At 38.9% G+C, this 21287-nt stretch overlaps 1 protein-coding gene across 23 annotated transcripts in view; it reads left to right on the top strand.

Annotated features, from left to right (window-relative positions):
• Window positions 1–20878, top strand: part of LOC106882118 (uncharacterized) — an 87799-nt gene extending 66921 nt beyond the window's left edge. For 9 of the 23 annotated variants that reach the window (XM_089342884.1, XM_089342885.1, XM_089342892.1 and 6 more), the window contains 11 exons: window positions 1–154; window positions 633–731; window positions 8368–8412; window positions 9119–9212; window positions 11339–11590; window positions 13681–13901; window positions 14515–14679; window positions 15148–15994; window positions 16223–16334; window positions 17051–17271; window positions 17872–20878. The exon at window positions 1–154 is cut by the window's left edge and continues 201 nt beyond it. In XM_089342884.1, the coding sequence (XP_089199010.1) occupies window positions 1–154; window positions 633–731; window positions 8368–8412; window positions 9119–9212; window positions 11339–11590; window positions 13681–13901; window positions 14515–14679; window positions 15148–15994; window positions 16223–16334; window positions 17051–17243 (2182 nt within the window). In that variant the 3' untranslated portion in view covers window positions 17244–17271; window positions 17872–20878. Of the gene's footprint in view, window positions 155–632; window positions 732–2271; window positions 2305–8367; window positions 8413–9118; window positions 9213–11338; window positions 11591–13680; window positions 13902–14514; window positions 14680–15147; window positions 15995–16222; window positions 16335–17050; window positions 17272–17871 lie in introns of all 23 variants that reach the window. The other 14 variants (XM_089342896.1, XM_089342883.1, XM_089342888.1 and 11 more) reach the window with 8 other exon arrangements.
• The last annotated feature ends 409 nt before the right edge of the window (window positions 20879–21287 follow it).

Here is a 21287-nt window from a genome sequence, read left to right as displayed (position 1 = left end):
TCGGCCTTGTGTCGTTGTTAACCTGGCTGGCTACTCTGTCAACTTTATCGATCGTGACAGTCGTCATGGATACGAACTGAAACTGGTGCACCCCACCTCTGAGACGCTCCATTTCTCTGTCGATTACCGTGACTGGGCTCTCATCTGGACTGAGGTAAGTAGATTCCTCCTTGGGACATGCTGTCTTCAGTTCTCTGATTCCATGTTTCTTCTGCTGCTACAAAAATGCAAGGGTGAGGAGTCGGATGATGTACCAAGGACCCAACTTTTACCATTTACTTTCACATCCCCTCACCACCCCTCACAGTCTTTTATTATAGAAACCTACCAGTCACTGCTGTTAGCTTATCATCTTCTCATGACATAGTTGAGTAGGTGTGTGAGGCCAGTTTCAACATAAAACAGAATATTTGGGCCACTGGATATGACTGGTTTAAAGGCTGAAAGGGTTAAGCCACTGGTTTGCCACAGTTGCTAGAGATGGTTGTCTGTAGAAGACCTGAAGGTTCCCATCTACTCTTGTGCCACCAGATTTTAGTAACTTAATTATTCTCTTGGATAGTTTGTCATCATTAACACATGTGCATATGTTTTGGTTAATTTTTGAATATTCTTTGATGAATTCTTTGCAGGGAATGAGATGTGTTTCTGAAGGTCGACCAGTTCCTAATTCTCCACACTTTCTCAACAGACCATTCAGTGGCCATTCCGATTCTGGGATGGGAAGCAGAGTAAGTAAATCATTTTGGACGAATTCTTCAAAAGTTTCTTTTGCTGGTTTTGTCATCCTTTCTCTGTGTATACATGTACACACACGCGCACGTGTGTGCATGTGTGTGTGTATGTCTATATGTATGTGTACATGTGTATGTATATGCTTATCACTTTGTATCCGCATATATTATGCGTGTGCAATCACCAACTAGTCCTTTTATTTCTGTTTTGTGTTCATGCACAGAGCAATACACACACACATGCATGCACGTGCACACACACGCACACACACACAGGTATCTGTCAATATTAGCATGTGTGTGTATGTGTTTTTGAGTTTCTGCATATGTGTGTGTGTGTGTGTGTGTGTGTGTATTCACCTTATGTAAATGTGGATCCAATAACGTGGCAGTCTCTCTGATTGGAGAGCCAGGAGACTCAAAGACCATTTGTAGCTGTCATTAATCTTCTTGTTTAAGAAGTCTAAATGTGTACTCTTACAACATAATAATACGCACACACACACACACACACACACACACACACACACACACACACACACGCATAGACAGAAAACGGAATGAAGGTCATTCTTTCAAATCTCTATTGTTTTGATGCATTTTTACACCTTTTGTACATTGGTGAGATGTTACGTAATCTTTATCACCCATCCAAAGTGCACACACACACACACACACATTCAGATGTTGCGTGTTTGTTTTGCCTATGAAGGTATAAGTGTGTGTGTGTGTGTCTTTGTGATATACATTTATATTTATATATATATATTTATATTTATTATATTTATATATATATATATATGTATTTATATTTATTATATATATATATATATATATATATATATATATATATATATATATATATATGTATTTATATTTATTATACTTATATATATGTCTCTGTTTGATATGATTTTATGCTTTTTGCAAATTTGTGTTATTTCAGTGTTGTAACCTGCCATGTTGGAAGCTTTTTTTTTTACCAATTTTGTTACCCCTCTCTCTCTCTCTCTCTCTCTCTCACACTCTCTCTCACCCCCCCCTCTCTCTCTTTCTCTGTGTTCTTCCTTCTCTCTCACCATTCCATCTTACCATAGACGGAAACTGAAAGAAGCCTGTCGTGTGTGTGTGTGTGTGTATGTGTTTGTCTACCACCACCACCACCACTTGACAACCGGTGTTGGTTTGTTTACATTCCTGTAACTTAGCAGTTTGGCAAAAAAAAAAAAACCCACCGATATAATAAGCACCAAGCTTTTTTAAAAAAAAAGTGTTAGGGTCAATTCATTCGACTAAAATTCATCAAGGCGGTGCTCCAGCATGGCCACAGTCTAATGACTGAAACAAGTAAAAGAAGGAATGACTATGAATATGGTGTGCTTTATCATTGTCCTCATGGCAAATTTTCCTATACACCGACATTTGTTGCAGCGAATTTTCCAGCCATGCCCTCCACTGAAATTGCTGGCCTTGTGCCAAAATTTGATGCCATTGTTACATTTCTTGTTTCTTTTTTTTCTTTCTCTCCTTTTATCAGTGGTTCACCTGGGCCAATGTCACTACATTACAGGTAAAAATATTGACAACAAGAACGCCAACACTGGGGTGTATATATATATATATGTATATATATCACACACATGTATATATATATACACCCAGTCATTCTCGGACGTTCTACATTCATGTTTCTTCTGTTTTTCTTCTTTTTCTTGGTTCCTTTTTATCTTTTTGTTAGGTGTGTGTGTGTGTGTGTGTGTGTATACGTATACACACACACACACACACATATACATACACACGTATGTAATATATATATATGTATATATCTTTAAATATATATATGTATTTTTATATATGTGTTGCTTCTTGAATTTGCTTGTTTTTTTCTTTTTTCTTTTTGGTTTTATTTGATTTTTCTTGTTTGTTTATCCCCCCACCCCACCCCCTTTCATATACAAAAAAAAAAGAAACAAACAAACTAACTCATTGCTGCTGCTGTTGCTGCTGTTGCTGCTCTCTCATTAACTAACCATTTCATTGATTTTCCTTTATTAATCATTATGTTTTCCTTCTTGGTATTTGATACACCACCCTTTTTCCAGCACCATCCACCCTTTTTCCAGCACCATTTATCCATGACTTCATGTTTTTTTTTTTTCATTTTCATTTGTTTTTCTGGAAAAATAGAGATGTTTTTTATGTCTAAGAACATATATACATAAATATATATATATATATGTGTGTATATTGACACAGGTGTGGTTGTGTGGTAAGAAGCTTGTTTCCCAACCACATGGTTCTAGGTTCAGTCCCTTCGGCAATATCTTGTACTATAACCTGAAGTTGACCAAAGCCTTATGAGTGGATTTGGTAGACGGAAACTGAAAGAAGCCTGTTGTGTATATGCATATAAATGTCTGACCTTGGTGGTGTTTAGTTGGGTGCCTCTGGGATGTCTTCAATTTAATTAGATAACGAAGGGGGAAGAAGCAGAGATGAAGGTAGCATTTACAATTGTTTCAATTTATGTAAATATGTCTGTGTCACGCAAACGGCACCCATTACATTCTCGGAGTGGTTGGCGTTAGGAAGGGCATCCAGCCATAGAAAACCATGCCAAATCAGACTGGAGCCTGGTGCAGCCTCCCAGTGTGCCAGCCCAGTCAAACTGTCCAACCCATGCCAGCATGGACAACGGGTGTTAAATGATGGTGATGATAATATATACCCACACATATATATGCTGGGCTTCTTTCAGTTTCCATCTACCAAATCCACTTACAAGGCTTTAATCGGTCCAAAGCTATAGTAGAAGACACTTGCCCAAGGTGCTACACAGTGGGACTGAACCCAGAACCATGATGTGGTTGGTAAGCAAGCTTCTTAGCACACATCCATCCCTGTGCCTAGAAACAGTTGGAAACAATTATTTAAAGCATATCAATTAAAAGGGCCTTTTTTTCCTGTTATATTTTTGCATCCCCTCCCCAATGCCCCACAATGTCAATTTTCCTGTTCGACCCCCATGGTTTTCCACCCCACTTCTCCAACCTTTTCTCTTCTTAACTAATTTTCTTCTGGGTTTTCTTTGTTTCCATGGAAATTTCAATTAACTCAACTTTTTTTAATGTTTTGTGTTTTTATTTACTATTTTCTTAATTTTTGGAGTTGTTTTTTTATTTGCTTAATGAACCTTTTAAACACGTTTGTATGTGTATGTATATATGTATATACACACGTGCATGCATATATATATATGTGTGTGTATATATATATATGAAGGCACTTGAGCTTGTAGTTAGGGTGTTGCACTTGTGAACACCAGATCACAGTTTCAATTTCCAGGCTGGATGGTGTGTTGTGATTTTGAGCAAAACACTTCATTTTATATTGTTCCAGTCTGCTCAGCTTTAAATGGGGACCCCCCCCCCCCTGCAATCGTCTAGCCTTCCGATCGGGGTGGAATGTTGGCCTGTCCGTCTAGCCAGTGGGATGGCATCATTCAAAAGTTAAAATGAGGGAAAGTGCATTGTGACCAGCGATGTATAACAACATCTGATAGTCTGGGCGATTACGTGATACATACATCCATATATATATATATGTATATATATAATATACATCGACAGGGTGCGTAAGGTATTTGAGAACATAGCTTTTCTGAGTCGTTGCTGCATTTTTTGATAACTCTCTATAATCTTTGTTTCACATATAAAGAATAAAGTTCCTTCTCGAGCTATGTAGACTTATGGGGCTGGTTTCCTGGCTTCTGTGACATATACATATATTCCTTCCTGGATGGGACGACAGTCCCTTGCAGGATTACTTACTTTTGTCAGCTGAGTGGACTGGGCCAATGTGAAATGAAGTATTTTGCTCAATAACACAATGTGCTGCTTGGTCCAGAAACCGAAACCACAATCTTACAATCACAAGTGTAACACTGTAGCCACTAAGCCATGCACCTCCTTGTGCACACACACACACACACACACACACACACACACACATACACACACACCCATATCGTCATTTACCTTCCTATGACAACATTTGACATTCAATATTTGTTATTCTTCTGTGAGTTTATTTCAAAACAATCCTCTCTATAAATGACAAGTCAATTAATTTGGAATTGTCATTCCCTAATTATTTAATCTCTCTTCCTCTCTAATTATTCATCTCTTATATCTATACAACACATCTCCTTCTCTAATTATCTCATGTTTATTTAAATCCTCTCTCTCTCTATCTCTCTCTCTATCTCTCTCGTTCTCTCTCTCTCTCTCTCTCTCTCTTCATTTATTGTGAGATACTCAGGCAGGAAGTGTGCTGCTGTTTATGGTCGGCCGATTGTCATCTCGCTGCACACAGCCATCCTCTATCCTCCAAACATACTCCAGAAACATCTTTCTCTCACTGCGCTTGCTGGAAACTCTTCTCGTGGTTGTACATTGTCACAATCAGCAGTCCTTCATTCAGCGTCATCATGTTGTGACTCTTTTCCCTGCTGGTATGGGTTGAACAGTTAGACACCTGACTTTTATTTCTATGGCCAGAAGCTTTTCTTGTCTTCAGTCATTTTTATTACCTTTTACGAGACCCAGTGACATAGTTATCCCTCTTCTACAATGGGACCACAAACAATATTTGTTCCTTATACAAGATTAGATAACAGAATTATGCCACATTCCTCAGAGAAAGTTTTTTTTTAAAAAAACCTACCAAAATAGTTAGAAAATTAAAAATTTAGGACCCACCCCCTATATTGTAATATCTGTTTTGTTTTATGAATCATTTTTGTTGCAACCAAAATCGTGGACAGTATTGTTTACAGTTGTTCAAGAATTAATATGGTTTAGAAAAATAAAGTTCCAGGTTTAAATCCATTCTGTTTGACCTCCAGGTTACAAAACACCTGAGGGGGAACCAGAGACCAAAACTTAGTGGAACACAATCAACAGACAAACAATGAAGTTCTTTTAATCTTATATTCTGGAAGTTCTTGTATTCTTTGGATGAAAAATATGTCTAATTCTTAACTTGAATTATTGCTAATTAGTTTTTAATTGGAATAATACTGAATTGATGAATGTCATAATGCTAATTCTTGTTTATGATTATGCTAATTCTTGTATGTGATAATGATAATTTCTGTATGAGATAATGTTAATTGTTGTATGTGATAATGATAATTTCTGTACGAGATAATGTTAATTCTTACATGTGATATAATGTTAATTTTTGTATGAAATCCATTAACTTCTGCATGGGATAATGTTAAACCCAGCACCGTTAGAATGGTCATAATTCTTTAACAAGATGAATATTATTTTAACCTCTCTCAATGTTTAATACATGTGAGACATTATATATATATATATATATATATATATATATATATATATATATATACACACACCCAATTATTGCATTCCCTGTTAATTACATTATTCAATTGTAGCTGCTGACATTGCAATACAATGAAAATCACTCATATATCATGTGTGTGTATATGTAGACACACACACACACACACACACACACACACACACACACACACACACACACACACACACACACACACACACACACACACACACACACACACACTCTCATAATGTTTGTATGTAATATGATATGTGATGATGTCTTATAATATTTCAGTATAATTGTATTTCACTAATATTTTAGTGTTTATAAGATTGTGTGTGTGTGTGTGTGTGTGCATCCGTGTATAATAACTATATATTTGTGAAGATAACAAGGTTCTGAGAATATATATTGTATACATACATACATACATACATACATGCTCACATACATACATAAATACTCACATACATACATACATACATACATACATACATACACGTGTGTGTGTACTGCATGGTTTGCAATGAGAACTTAATAACATTCATTTTTTTTCCTCTCTCTCACTCACACACACACACACACACATGTATGTATACATACTTTCATACATGCGCATATATTTGCACACATACAACAAGGTGTTATCAGCAGACATGGCTGCCTAAAGATGCCATCAAGGTGTTACTTCCCAATGTGACATGATGTTCTCGCTAAAACAATATACAATTAAAAAAAAAAGACTGTCCTGGAATCGATATACAGAATCCTTCTGTTATTGAATACGTATACAAATATTCACACAAGGAATACGAGTGGAACATTCCCATCAAAACTTCAGTAAAGCACAACAGGCCAGATATTGTTGTTTGGGACAGACAAGAAAAGTATGTACTGTCATAGAGGTCGGCTGCCCTGTTGATGTGAATATCTCTTTGGAAATCAAAGAGAAAGAGAACTAAGGATAACTGCTTTGAAACCTCCAGCTTCTGTATCCAGATTATAATTCACATTTATACCAATGGTAATTGGTCCTCTTGGGTTTCGTGAGTGAATGCCTAAGGGACAATGTGGATAAGCTAGGGTTTTCAGAAAAAGAAACCAGCAAGCTAATTAACATATTAGAAATACAATCTGTAAGTGGAACTGTCAAAATGTGCAAGACATTGCTCACGTTTAAAGTGTGAATTCTTGTTTGTTATCTCCATTGCAATGGTGGAGCTTTGGATGTTTGTTAAAAACCAGTTCCTTGTTCAGAGGAAGGTTTGAAATAATCAAAAATACAAGGGAACATGCATATATACCTACACATACCTACACACATACACATTCATACATACATACATCACATACCTACACATACACACATTCATACACACATTCATACATACACACACACACACCTGTATACACATACACAAGAGCATGGTGAGGTAGTGATACCGTGTGGTGGTGGTTTGTTGTGAATCTAATTAATCTGTAATTCAATATATACCAATGTAATAATACGTTGTACATATCTGACATGGTGGTGGTGGTCATTAGTGGAGGGACAGGGTGGAAGGAGTTGTCTGAGGAGTGACAAATTATTTGTTGACATGAAATGAAATCATTTGCAAAGTGTTGTGGTTGTTTAGCCCTTGGTCGACCCTGGCTGAACAGATCTATGATCAGAGGAGACATTCCAGTGGTGACTATCCTGACATTTTTTTTCTATAGGATAACCTGGATAACAGTCTGCAATGTGTCCTTCTCTTTTCAAAGTTGTAAGGTTTAAGTCAAAGGAGACTTGGCTGCTATTTCTAGCAGGTCAATCTGCCATGTACAAGTATAGTGTTGTTATTGTTGCTACCACCACCACCACCACCACCACCATTACCACCAGTTGACATTGGTCGGTTAAGATGATTTCTAGAAGATTTCATTAATTATGACAAAATGCTTAACGGTATTTCTTGCAGCTCCTTATATTCTGAGTTCAAATCCAGCTGAGGTTGACTTTGCCTTTCAACCTTTTAGGGTCAATAAAGTACCAAATGAGTTCTGGTGGGGGTCAGTGTAATTGATTTGCTCTTCCCCTCTAAATTGCTGGCCTAGTGTCTGAAATTAGAAACAAAGTATTATTATTATTATTATTATTATTATTATTATTATTGTTATTCCAATGCTATTACATGCTAATTTTAATTAGCAGAAATGTTGTCTTGAGGTTTGGTGACAACAAGTCTCTTCAAATCTCAAGAATCTTCTTTTTTAGGATTCTCGCCGAATACACGATTATCCTTTTTTACAGGTGGACCACGTGAGTCTCTCTTCCAATATTTTCCCACCTCTTAAGATGCAGTTTGTCTCTTGCGTCAGATGCACCAGTTGCCACTGCAGTAATTGTTGTCTTAGTTGTCCACAGTTTCTACATCTCGCAGGCTAGGTCCTGATATCTCTTAGTTTTCTTTGATATCCATTCTGTTATCATATGGTATTGCAAAATCTGTGACCCTACATTTTTTTATGCCCTCTACTATCATATCTGGCCTTCTATGGAGAAATCCCATAATACCCTAGAATTACTCTTCACCATCACAGCCCCTGGCTTGTGTTCATATCACTTCTCTGTCAGAATTCACATGCTTGGCTAATATTCCACCACACCCTTTATAATGACACAGTTATGCCTGTACTCTTTTCATGCTAGCTTACTGCATTCACTTAGGAGATGAGTAATACTTTCATCTTGTTTTCTTCAGATTATGTGTTTATTCTCTGACTGAGTTTTAAATAACAACAACAAATAAAAAACAAGAACAATGACTACAACAGTTAAGAAGCCAATGAAAGTTACTCGACTTGCTTTTCTTTTATTTATATTTCTGGGTTTGTTTGTAATGGTTACCATGGGAACCAAATTAGACAAATTGTTTTATTGAAATGATTAAAAAAAAAGGGGGGAGGGTGTTCTGAAATGTTATTGTTGTGGTTTCATGTGTTGCATATTGTTTTTTTTTTTCTAGAATGACATGAGAGGTTCAGTTTCAAATCTGTCCAATGACAGCAGTGAAAGGGGCAGCCAAGACGAGAATCTGCATCGTCCACCTTCAATATCAGGTAATGTGATTGATTTCACTGAGGTCAATAGGAAATCTTTACCAGACCAATTCCCTCCTCCCCGCCCCATCCACAGTGAAGGGACTTTCAAAGAAATTAGCTCAATTTAAAGTCTTCTCTCGATGCACCAACAAGAGAATCTCCCACCCAACCCTCTTCTTCAAGAGACTCCACCTATGACCACCCAGTCTGTTTTTTTTTTGTTCAAACTACTTTCACTTTTTGTTTTAAGATAGTAGAAAATGGTTTGAAGGAGATTTGACTGCTACTTCTAGCAGATTGACTGACCATGCAGTTGTTGGTTCCACATCTCCTGTTTGAAGTGGCTTATACAAAACTGGACATTCCATTGCAGCAGGGGTGTGGGCAGGATGGTCTGCAATCATTATTTACATAAGAAAAAAACCCCCAACATAAGGTGCAGGTGTGGCTGTGTGGTAAGAAGCTTGTTTTCCAACCACATGGTTCTGGATTCAGTCCCATGGCTTGGCACCTTGGCCAAGTGTCTTCTACTATAGCCTCAGGCCAACCTATGAGAAGCAGATAAAGGGCTGTGGAGGTTGACGTGATTGACATCAATGCTTTGGGTGTTGCAGCATGGCCACACGCCATGAGATTGGTAAAGCAATCTTAAAGAAGAACAGTCAGCAAATAAATGATTCTACAAACTGATGGAAATATTTTGTTGTCTAATTAGGTCTAATTAGGATTAATTAAGCAGACCTCTTCTTGTGTAATTTATTTATTGAAATTGTGTCTCATTAATATGACTTTTTATATAACTCATTTAGGTTAATCACCAATCAAGGATGTTGATGATGATGATGATGATGATGATATATCAGGGTCCTTGTGTTGTACTTTAATTCTTCCCTTCTTTACAAAAAAAGGATCACTTTTATAGCCCTTAAAGGACCAGTTTCCAAACCCTTTGGTCTCTATAACACAATATCACAAGGACAGGACTATTATGGACCACTTTCTAATCCTTTGACTCCACAATAACAGAAGTAAAAGCTGCTTTCTAACATCTAACTCCCAACAATAACTAGGAAGGGATTATTTTTCTAATCCCTTCTCCCCTCCCCCACCCAACACAAGGAAACACATCTTGTTTCTCATCAAAACAATTAAAATTTTATCCAAAAGACCATTGGGTCACTGTTTTCCTGTACCTAAAGGAAAATGGTGACCCCCATCCCCATCGCCACCACCATCTCAAAAGTATTAAAGTTTTATGTAACAAGAAAAGGGGCCATCACAGGAGACATGAGATCCCTGCATTTTAGGAATGTCTGAGTAAAATTAGAATCCTTATTTTTCTGAAATTTCAATAATTCATTCTAATTTCCTGATTTCTTTTTATGATTTGGGATGAAGGGAATCCAAAATGTGTTTTAGGGACCACCACAGACTGCAGACATTACAACCAGATCTATCGGTATTAGCTCTAATTATGTGAAGGAGGTGGGGTGGGGGACACATTACATAAACCAGTAACAAGCATTAACAGATTGACCCTCCAAAAATGGTGAAAGGGTCAACTAAGAATTACTTTCTTTGGGGCTCCTCAGCCAGATACCAAAGCAGATGGTGTGGGTGAGTTTGCGAGAAATTAAAGAGAATGGCCTCAGGACAGGAGGAATTATAAGGCAAACCCCAGTTCAGCTGCTGGAGTCCAAATCTCTTGTAATAAACCCTAATCCCTGTTTACTTTGATTAACTCCTAACAGTGATACTTATGAGTGGGGGCCACATATGGGCATTTTAAGAAAATTGGACCCATGATCAATGTGACACCTGCCTGGTAACCTTGGTTTTTGTTTATCCCCATGTCACCTCTGATTAAAAGGTATTCCAGCTTTGATGACCATCTAATGATGACCATCCCAACTTTATAGGTGTACTTAAGACTTCATTATCCAATATGTCCTTCCTGTGATTTGAGGGGAGATTTTGTTGCTATTTCTAGTATTTTCTTGTTGGTTATCGTGGACATGTGCAGTAGGAGGAGTGGGGCCTGAATTGGTTGAACATGGTATGGGACAGAGGTGGACTTGTGCAGTTGGAGGGCCTGAAATGGTTAATAAATGGTAACACAACTAGCAGTGATTTGTTCTTTACAGAATATTTGTCTGAGAAAGCACCACCACGTATGGGTAACTTAGCAATGAGGGCATCGCGGTTCTTTGAAAACCTCAACTGGCGGAGATACCCCAAAAAAGATGCAGATTTGAAGCTAAGCAGGTTCTCATTGAATTCTTTGCCAAGGAAAAAGAACTCCACCCCTGACACATCCCCTGATATTCCCAAGTCCGAAAAATTGGTTTCCTTATTGGAACAGAGCTGGCAGGAAGATACTAACATCTTGTGTAAAAGTAAGTATTTCTGCCTGGAATTTTGTGTAACAGCATGCGGGACTGCTTCCAGAAATGGAATGGGAAGGGATGGTCCCCTTGTTCTGAAGAACAGCTAACTAAGCCCTGTAGAAGAGTAAGTCTGGGCTATGTTGGCCATCCCTCTCAACATCCTCCTCCATGTTGTTCAATAAATTTGTCTTTTTTGCATGGCACTCATCAGAAATAGTTTTTATTACACAACTGTAAATCCAGCACAAGACATGGCTTCTCTCTCTCTCTCTCTCTCTCTCTCTCTTTCTCTCTCTCTCTCTCTCTCTCTCTCTCTCTCATTCTCTCTCTCTCCCTCTCCCTCTCTCTCTCTCTCTCTCCAAACAGTTAAGTGTGACTCGCAAAATCACCTCCAAAAAGTTTGAAAATTAATAATAATAGTTACAAATTTTGCCACAAGGGCAGCAATTTTGGGGCAGGGGCTGAATTACATCGACCCCAGTGTTTCACTGGTACTTAATTTATCAACCCTGAAAGAATGAGCAGCAAAGTCGACCTTGCCAGAATTTGAACTCAGAATGTAGTGACAAGTGAAGTACCACTAAGCATTTCATTCAGCATGCTTACAATTCTGCCAGCTCTCCACCTTATAATAATAATAATAATAATCCTTTCTACTATAGGCACAAAGCCTGAAATTTGGGGCGACGGGGCCAGTCGATTAGATCGACCCCTGTACGCAACTGGTACTTAATTTATCGACCCCTGAAAGGATGAAAGGTAAATTTGACCTTGGCAGAATTTGAACTTTCTTGTTAATGATAATAATACTGATTTCAAATTTTGGCACAAGGCCTGCAATTTTGGTGGAGGGGGAAACTTGATTGCATCAACCGCAGTACAGCCTTTCTTTGTGCACCTGCTCTTTTGTACACCCTGTCTCACACACACACACACACACACACAGACTCTCTCTGTCTGTCTGTCTCTTGTTTTTTTATCTCTCAGCACACCTGTTCCCTTGTCACCCATGCATGTTAACATTACTGGACCAGCAGACCATGCTCAGCCCATCCCTTTTCAGCTTTTACACACCTTTCACAGTCGACACCCATGTCTTTGTCACCATTTCACATTTGCACTTTGTCCACAAATATTAATATAATCCACCTCCCCTCATTTAAAACGCGCAACAACCCCTTGCTCTCAGCAAAAATAACAAGCTCCCTAAACAAGTTCCACCCTGCCCTTAAGCTATTTATTAAGCTCTTTTGCCCTCCACCTGCCCCTGCACTACCTGCTCTGCTGCTAATTAAACTCACCTCACTAACAGAAGCTATTAACTACTTCTGAACAATTAACGATCTTTGTTTATTAGTTGTTCCTCTTCTTAATTACTAATTTTTCCTCCATTTCTGCTCTCTTTCTCTCTCTCTCTCTCTCTCTCTCTCTCTCTCTCTCTGAAGTCCCTATCCTCTGTCAGCATGCCTGAGGGTCCACTGCACTTACCAAGGAGACACTGAGTACAAAGGTTAGAGTCCTTACAGCAAGCATGATCCCTTTCCTGTTGCTAACAGGGTCCTCTTTATTTTGGTCTATGTTAAATTGTCTTACATACAGTTTTAATGTCTGAATAAAACAGGATGGTCACATCTGGAAGGCCTTTGATCATAGATCTCTGTATTTCACCACCCTGAACCTATCGTATCTATTTCACTAACTGTTGTTGTTTAATCCTTGGTCAGCCTTCATTAAGCAGACCTTTGTCCAAAATCATTCCAGACGTGACCACCCTGCCATCTAAGATTATGTTATATGTTTTTGTTGTTGTTTAGCTCTATGTCAAATCCAATGAAGCAAATCTACGACCAAAAAGCTTTCTAGCCTTGACCAACCTGTCATTTGGTATATTAGGGGTTGCGTTCTCTAATCTGTCCTTCCTTTTCCAGATAATAAGGTAGTATTTGAGGATCATTTGGCTGCTCTTTTCAGCTGCTGTTGTTCTTGTTATTCCTGTTGCTGTCCTCAATGTTGCCGTTGTTGTTGTCATTATTCTTCTTCTTCTTAATCTTACTGTTAAAAATCCTTTAAATAATAACCGATTCTGGTCCCTCCTCCAGGTTACCTCAACATCTACAGCAGTTTCAACAAACGACGGTGGGGCAAGCGTTGGTGCCTGGTGAAGATGGGCGAGTTTGAGTGTTACATGAACCAGAAAAATAACGTCTGTGAGTTGAGTTTCCCGCTCAAGGATTGCGTTGTACGTTCGGCCAAGACAGAAACAAAGAGTGACCTCGGTTTAATGATTCTGAAAGATAACGTTGAGAAAATCACAGTTGAGGTGAGCAAAAGGGGTTTCATTCCAATCTGGGGTCTCTCAAACACTTATTGTTTTTTTTGCCTTCTTTAACTTACTTCAGTCATTAGACTGTGGCCATGCTGGGGCAATGCCTTGAAGAATTCTTAGTTGAATGAATTGACCCCAGGACTTACTGTGTTTATTTTTTAAAGCCTGATGAATATTCAGTCTCTTTTGCTAAACAGTAAAGATACGGGGATGTAAATATACCAACACCGGTTTTCATGTAATGGTGGGGGACAAACATGGACACAAAAACACATACGCTCACACACAGACACACAGACACAGACACACACACACAAAGGACAGACTTCTCCCTGCATGAGGCTTTGGTCGGCCTGACACTATAGTAGAAGGTGCCATGCAGGGGGACTGAACCTTGAATCCATGTGATTGGGAAGCAAGCTTCTTACCACATGCCCATTCCTGTGACTTTTTTAAGATTCTTTGTTTTTATGTCTTCTGTATTTGGATGGGGGTGGGCAGAAATGGGTTGTGTTGCTGTAAAAATGTGGGTGAAGTAAGGGGTGGGGGAGTGCATGTTTGCTTTTATGTCAACTGTTTTCTGTTTTTTTGTTTGTTTTGTTGGCAGCCCCTAAATGAAGATGAGATGCAGAATTGGTTGGCAGTGCTGATGGCTGAGACTTCTACAGAGGACGTTCCAGAAGGTTTGGAACAATACTTTGAAGAGACACCATATTCCGATATCCCTGTAGTCAGACAGCTCAGCATGAAGTGTCCCAAGAATGCTAAACAAGTGAGTCTGTCTGTGTGTGTGTGTGTGTGTGTGTGTGTGTGTGTGTGTGTCTTGTTTCTGAAATTCATTTGGAATTCCTGATGTTAAATAAATAATCATCGAAAATCCCTGAGTACCTCCTTTTTCTTAACACAGTAATCCTCAACTATCATGGCTGTTACATTCCAAAACCTCCCACAGAAATAATTGAAATCTAAAAAAATATAAATGAAGTAACCAAAGAAAAAATTTAGGAATTTAATGTCATATTAAGAAAGATTGGATTATATTAAATGTATTTTAAATTTCAAATTCTCTTTGAACAATATGTTTATGTTTTACTGAAGTCCTTGAACCAGGAAAATATGTATAGCTTTTTTTTTTTTTTTGTAGAATCTAATTCTATTTGAAATTTGCTCAACTTAGTTGGAAAAATATTTTGGAAAATTAAAATATTAATTTTATTTAAATTTCCTACATGTATTTCAGACACCTGATGTGATTGACGGATCTGGACAAACTGAGAAAGATGGTGAAAATGTAGTTGATGATGTAGCGTCAACATTGTCAGATCAAGTTGTCAAAGTTTCTGATGGAAGCTTCACAAATCTGAAAGACGAGCAGCTGCTGAGAGTTAAACAAGAAATGTATGACGCAACAGAAGTTAACGAGGAGATAGAAGAATCTAGTAACGAAGTACTGCTGTGGGACGTGAACAAAAGGAACTCGTTGGGTAATTTGTACAGTCAAGTGGAGTACAAGGACAGCCTTGCAGGGTTCTCCGGCAGTGGGACAGATTTTGGTAGTGTCAGTATTTCTGATGATCTCTCAATGAAGTCGGGTTCTGTTGACTTCAGTTTAAAGAGGAGTTTCTCAGAGAAACGCTATAAAGGCATCAACAGTCTGACCACCTCGTGCAGTGAGCTGAACAGCACTTGCACTCGGACCTCATCGCATGGCAACCTGGACAAACTCTCAGCTGCTGATTCAAATGACACTTTCAATGACTTCTTTTATTCTTGGAACAATCAGCGTCGGAGCAGCGAACTGCTGTCCGAGCTGGACATCGAGACGTTGATGCGGTCTTGGGATGTGAAGACTAAAATCTTGATGATTGAGGAGAAGAACCAACAAAACAAAGAATATTCCAAGACAGACTTTGCACAGAATGGTAACACATGTCACTCGACATCAAACAAGAAACCATTCCCTGTCAGTCCGATCTCTTCCGTCTCCAACAATGACTGTGACACACCCGCCTTTTGTTCACGGACGAAAAGCTTAAACAGTGCCCGGATGGCTCGCAATAAAGCAACACCAAATGGTTTGTCAAAAGGTAAGACAGGTGTTTCATTATCTCTCTCTCCTTCCAAGAACAATAGCATTTCCTGTTTCTGTTGCATATTTCTGAAAGACACTTCCTCAGGGTTCCTAGAACCTACAACACCATGTTTTCATAGGAAACTTAACCATGTGACCAAGTCTTCCCCCCCCCCCTCACTCCCCCCTATTCTTGAGAGAATTCTTTATGTTTTGAATTTTGTCTCTTTGTATTTCTTTCCAGCAGCAGCAGCACCGTTTCGGAAATCGACTGGCCACGTGGACCGTCCAGCAGAAATCCTCCAGACTAAGTTGGACGAGATGAGATCTAAACTGGTCAGTTTGAAACAAAACAGGTCAGTTGAACAATTGGGACCCAGGAATTCAATGTGGTTTGGAAGGGGATTTTTTTTTTTTTTTGAGGAATGGTTTGGGAAGTGTAATTAGGATGATGGGAAATCTACAGGAATCTGGTTCCAGGACACTTTGCAGGATTATGGATTATCATTGAATAGGTTTTGTATCCAACCAATGACTCTGCTCAGAAACTAGGGTGAGTCCTGTTACTTGTATAATTCTGGAGTGTCAGCTCAGGCTGTTTGGCCATGCTGCTCGGTCTTCTGAGTCAGTCCCTGCTTACTGTGTTCTCTTCACTGGGGATCCGGCTGGGTTGGCGGCTCACATGGGTCTACCACATGCTACATGGTCACAGCAGATGAAGTGGTATCTTGCAGAGATGGGGACTAAGTGGGGTTCTACTCAGTGGGGTCACCCAGGCAGACCCAGGAATAGCCTGACAAATGTGAATGTAGCAACATGCCCCAACACCTGACCTGTGTGTGACAGAGGGGCAAGTGAACCCTAAAGTTACCAGTTCGTAAGAATATGGTGAGGCCAGTTAGAATAAAGAGGAGGATGATGATGGGGGCTGAGATAGCAGGGGATTCAGTCATAAAATCCTGCCTTTGAATACTTCTCAAAGAAAGAAATGGACGTTAAGTAGATGAATTTTATTGCGAAATATAGAAAATTAAAAATAACGAATTGTAAAATGAATTTTTCTTTATTTCAGAATTGCAGCACGAGACAAGAAACTGCGAGCGAGTGATAGCAACGAGCGATTAGAGTATGAAGAGGAATACAACCGACTTGATAGTGAATGTCGTGTGACGGATGAAGAAATAAGTAAACTGGAGAAGATGCTGAAGAGAGAAGAAGTGGACGAGGAGGATGAAGCATCAAGATTTTCTGTGTCAGAAGCCTAATATGGAGGATGTTTTATTCCTAAATTTGGTGAGTAATGGTTGCCCAATCCTTCCTCCCATCAACACTGAGACATTTCTTTATTTGATCAACTGAAGTTTCTTAAATTAATGTAGAAATGGCTGAGTACTCCACGGACACTTGTAACCATGACAAAGCTGGACCATTCAATTACTGGTGCCTTCTATTTGATGGGCTTCTGCACACTGAACAAAACGCTTAGTGGTCTTTTGTTTGTCTTCACACTCTGGGTTCAAATACTGCTGCAACTGACTTTGCCTTTCATCTTTTCAGGGTCAGTAAAATAAGTACCAGTTGCGCACTGTGGTTGATGCAATCGACTTGGTCCCCACCCCTCCCCCAAATTTCGGATTATTATTATCATTGAGTGAGAGAGCAGCACACACACCATCAAAGTAATATCAGGGTCTAAATATACACAACCCAATGTACCCATCATGACTACCCACCTGATATGGGTATACCAGGCACATGCATCACAACCACATGTGCATGATGTGATCGCATCAGTTCTAGTAACTGTGATGTGTGTTTTTGTTTTAATTAATTTTTTTCTTCAATTTTCCAGTTTCTGAGAATTGAATTTCTTCTCTTTTCTTCTTTCTCCAGATTGATTCCCGAACTTAGCAGAAAGTTGACCAAATCTCCAAGACTGGGGCATCAAGAGTTGCTGTTTTCTGGAGGTCACTCATCGAAGCAAGGAACTGCAATCTTACCAATTCACTTGCCTTTATCTTCACCAACTCAGTCAATGGGGAGGGCCATCTTTGGAAACCAAAAGATTACAAATTTACCAGCCAACAAACCAACTGATCAACCAAACTTCTTCCCTTATCTCTTCATTGAATGAGACTCTTGGAAGAGACAAGGAGAATTTTGGTGCCGTTTCCCCTCTTACCATTGTACAGAGAACATTGACAACACTGTACAGAATTTGGAATATATAACATGCACACACAATGAGGTGTGTCGAGCCTGAGTGGATGTGAAATGGGAGGTGTGTGTGTGTATGTATGTGTGTGCAAGTTTGCAGTTCTGTTAGGAGAGAGAGAGAGAGAAACAGATGAAATGTGTGTGTGTAGCTCTGTGTGTCTATACTGTATATATTAATGAGTTTGTGCGACTATATAGATTAAATCTCTGTGTGCGTGCATATATATATTTCTGATGTGTATGTTGCTGTGTGTAAATATACATGCATACATACATCTATATATGTAGTGTATATATGTATATAAGAATATATAAAATGTGTGTATATATAATATATATATATATATAAATGTATATATATAAAGTCTTCAGCACTCTGCCAGTCTTGTCTTACCAAATGCCTTAATCTCTAACCAAAGTTGAAGAATATAAACTGAGAAAATTCTTTCCACCCCACCCCCACTACAACCCATGCCTTCATTCTGGGAATCCTTAACAAAGTGTCTCCCTATTTTTGTCCCCTACTGATCACATCCTACAAAACCCTATCAAACCCAGTTTAATCCTTCAGACCAAAACAGCAGTTTAATTCCATGTCAATTAATTTGTAAAATTGATTTGCTATTTTTCTTGACACAGTTGGGACCTCATTGGGACTTGACCCTCATTCTAAAATAGGGGTCCCACAGGTTGTTAGGGTTTTGGTCCTGGTACTAAAGATGGGACCCCACAGGTTCTTAGGGATTTGATAGTTGCCCTTTGTAACAGAAATCTCTTTGCTGCTATGCAGTCATCTAACATGCTGGAAAGAGCAGCCAGATCGCCCTTGAATCATCGCACTATCTTAAGAGAAAACAAGGACACGGATATATGAACGGATGGCATGGTCATGGCTGGAGTGCCTTTCATTATCAGAACTGTATCTGTTGTAACAGAACTGGGTTGAGGTGAAACAGTGATCATGCCGTCCATACCTGTGTTTGGAGCAATCGTCCATAACTGACCACCACTACTGTGATGTCCATGACTGACACCCCCTCCCCCTCCCAACAACAACAATGATGAGGAAATCTTGAGATGTCATTGACTGAGTGACTCTGCTTTTCGAAAAACCCATTCACCTTGCTTCTTCTCATCCACTCTTCTGCAGTTTTCGAAACACACACACACACACACACTTTAGACTTTCTGTCTGCCTCCCTCTCCCTCCCTCTCTCTCTCCCTCTCCCTCTCTCCTTTTACTCTCATCCTTATCTCTCTCTTTTCTATTCACAACATATACTAACATAATCACAAGCACCATGTTACAGTAACACATACGTACGCACCGTAGTACTCACTACAGCACACACATTCACACACCATAAATTCCTCCAAGAGCAGAGAGTGGAGAGAAGAAAGAAAAGGAAGACCAATTCTTGAAATATTTAATTTCAAAAATATTTATGCTGGTTTTAACCACGGAGTTATCTCCCTTGGACCCCCCCGTCTACTTTACGTCAGTTATCTCCCTTGCTTTGTTAATCTCCCTTGCTTTGTTAATCTTCTTTGCTTTGTTAATCTTACCTCAGTGATCTTCGTCTCGTCTCCATTTATCCCCTCCAGGATTTCCGTGAACACCACAAGGCACCTATTAATGTAGGCTCTATGATCCTAACTAGAAATGATCTTTATTCTTGATTATCCACGATGTGAATTCACAGAATCGGACAAAATGCGTTGTGCTATTTGTTCTGGCCTTTTACATTCTGTGTTCAAACCCCGTCGAAGTCACCTGTGCCTTTCATCCCTCCTGGGCCGATGGAATAATGAACCAGTCCAGACAGGGAGATGTAATCAACTAATCCTTCCCCTGAAAATTACGGCCCAAATTAGGGACCATTAATTATTTTGATTAGTTCTTTATCAGAGTTGATTGTTTCAAAACGATTTCTATTGAATTGCCCTCGATGATGATGATGATGATGATGATGATGGTGATAGTGATGATGATGATGATGATGATGATGATAATGATGATGATGATGGTGATAGTGATGATGATGATGATGATTCCAGGAATCTGCTAAAAAAATCAGTTTGTTAAACCCAAAACTTCAGATCTGCCATTACAAGCCATTTTACTTCAGGACTTCACAGACTCAAAGGGGACACACAGACAGACCATTCCTGTTGACTTCCACTTGACCATTTTAACACAGGAACCAAAAAGGAAAAAAAAAACAAAAAAAAAACAAAGAGAGCCTTTCCATGGCTGCTGAACCTGGTAGAAATGGCAGCTAAAAATCACTCTAAAACGATAGTCTGCTGTCTTTAAAAACTGGCAGGACATATTGGATAATGTAGTCCTAGATACACTTTGCCTGGCTAAAAAAAAAAAAAAAAAAGACAGGCTGGATTGCTTTAGTTGATGACCACTAACCTGGGGTTAAACAACAATCCATGGATTCTCTCCGATCTCCGTCCAATTTTGACAAACGACCAATTACGGTGAGCAACAAATTCCAGGAGGTTTTCGAGAGGAATTTCATGGACCAAAATCTTTGATTTTTCTCAATTCCTATCATTTATTGATTAGATTGATATCTGATAGAAAAAAAAACCCAACAACAAAAAAGACAAAACAAAATGTAATAAAGTGTATTTAATTAGCCTGTCATTTAATTTATCACATAATTATGATTTTTTTTTTTTGAAGTAAAGAAATAATTTAAACATTTTGGTTTTGTTATTTCTTTTTGTTTAATTTATTGTTTTCTTTCTACCCCAACTCGGGAATTGTTTTTTGGATTTAAGGACTTTGCCAACTCCTCATTAAAGGCCCGTGATATGCAGGAGACTAACTAGGGGGTCGATAAATTAAGTACCAGTTGCGTAGTGGGGTCTAATCAACTGCCCCACCCCCCCAAAAAAATTCGGGCCTTGTGCCTAAAGTAGAAAAGAATTCTGTTTGAAACAAGATGGTGGGGACGAAAACAAAAATTAAAAGACGAAGCAGGTTTAATTAATTAGTAACTTCCACCGACCTCTCCTTTCACTCCCGCTCTTCCCCCTCCCCTCGAACTGTCAGCGTTGATCTTTGATAAAACACT

The sequence above is a fragment of the Octopus bimaculoides genome, chromosome 26, assembly GCF_046866305.1.
Source record: "Octopus bimaculoides isolate indiv1 chromosome 26, ASM4686630v1, whole genome shotgun sequence".
Classification (NCBI taxonomy): Eukaryota; Metazoa; Mollusca; class Cephalopoda; order Octopoda; family Octopodidae; genus Octopus; species Octopus bimaculoides.
The sequence above is the reverse complement of the archived record's forward strand: the minus strand, read 5'-3'. Positions and strand labels throughout refer to the sequence as shown.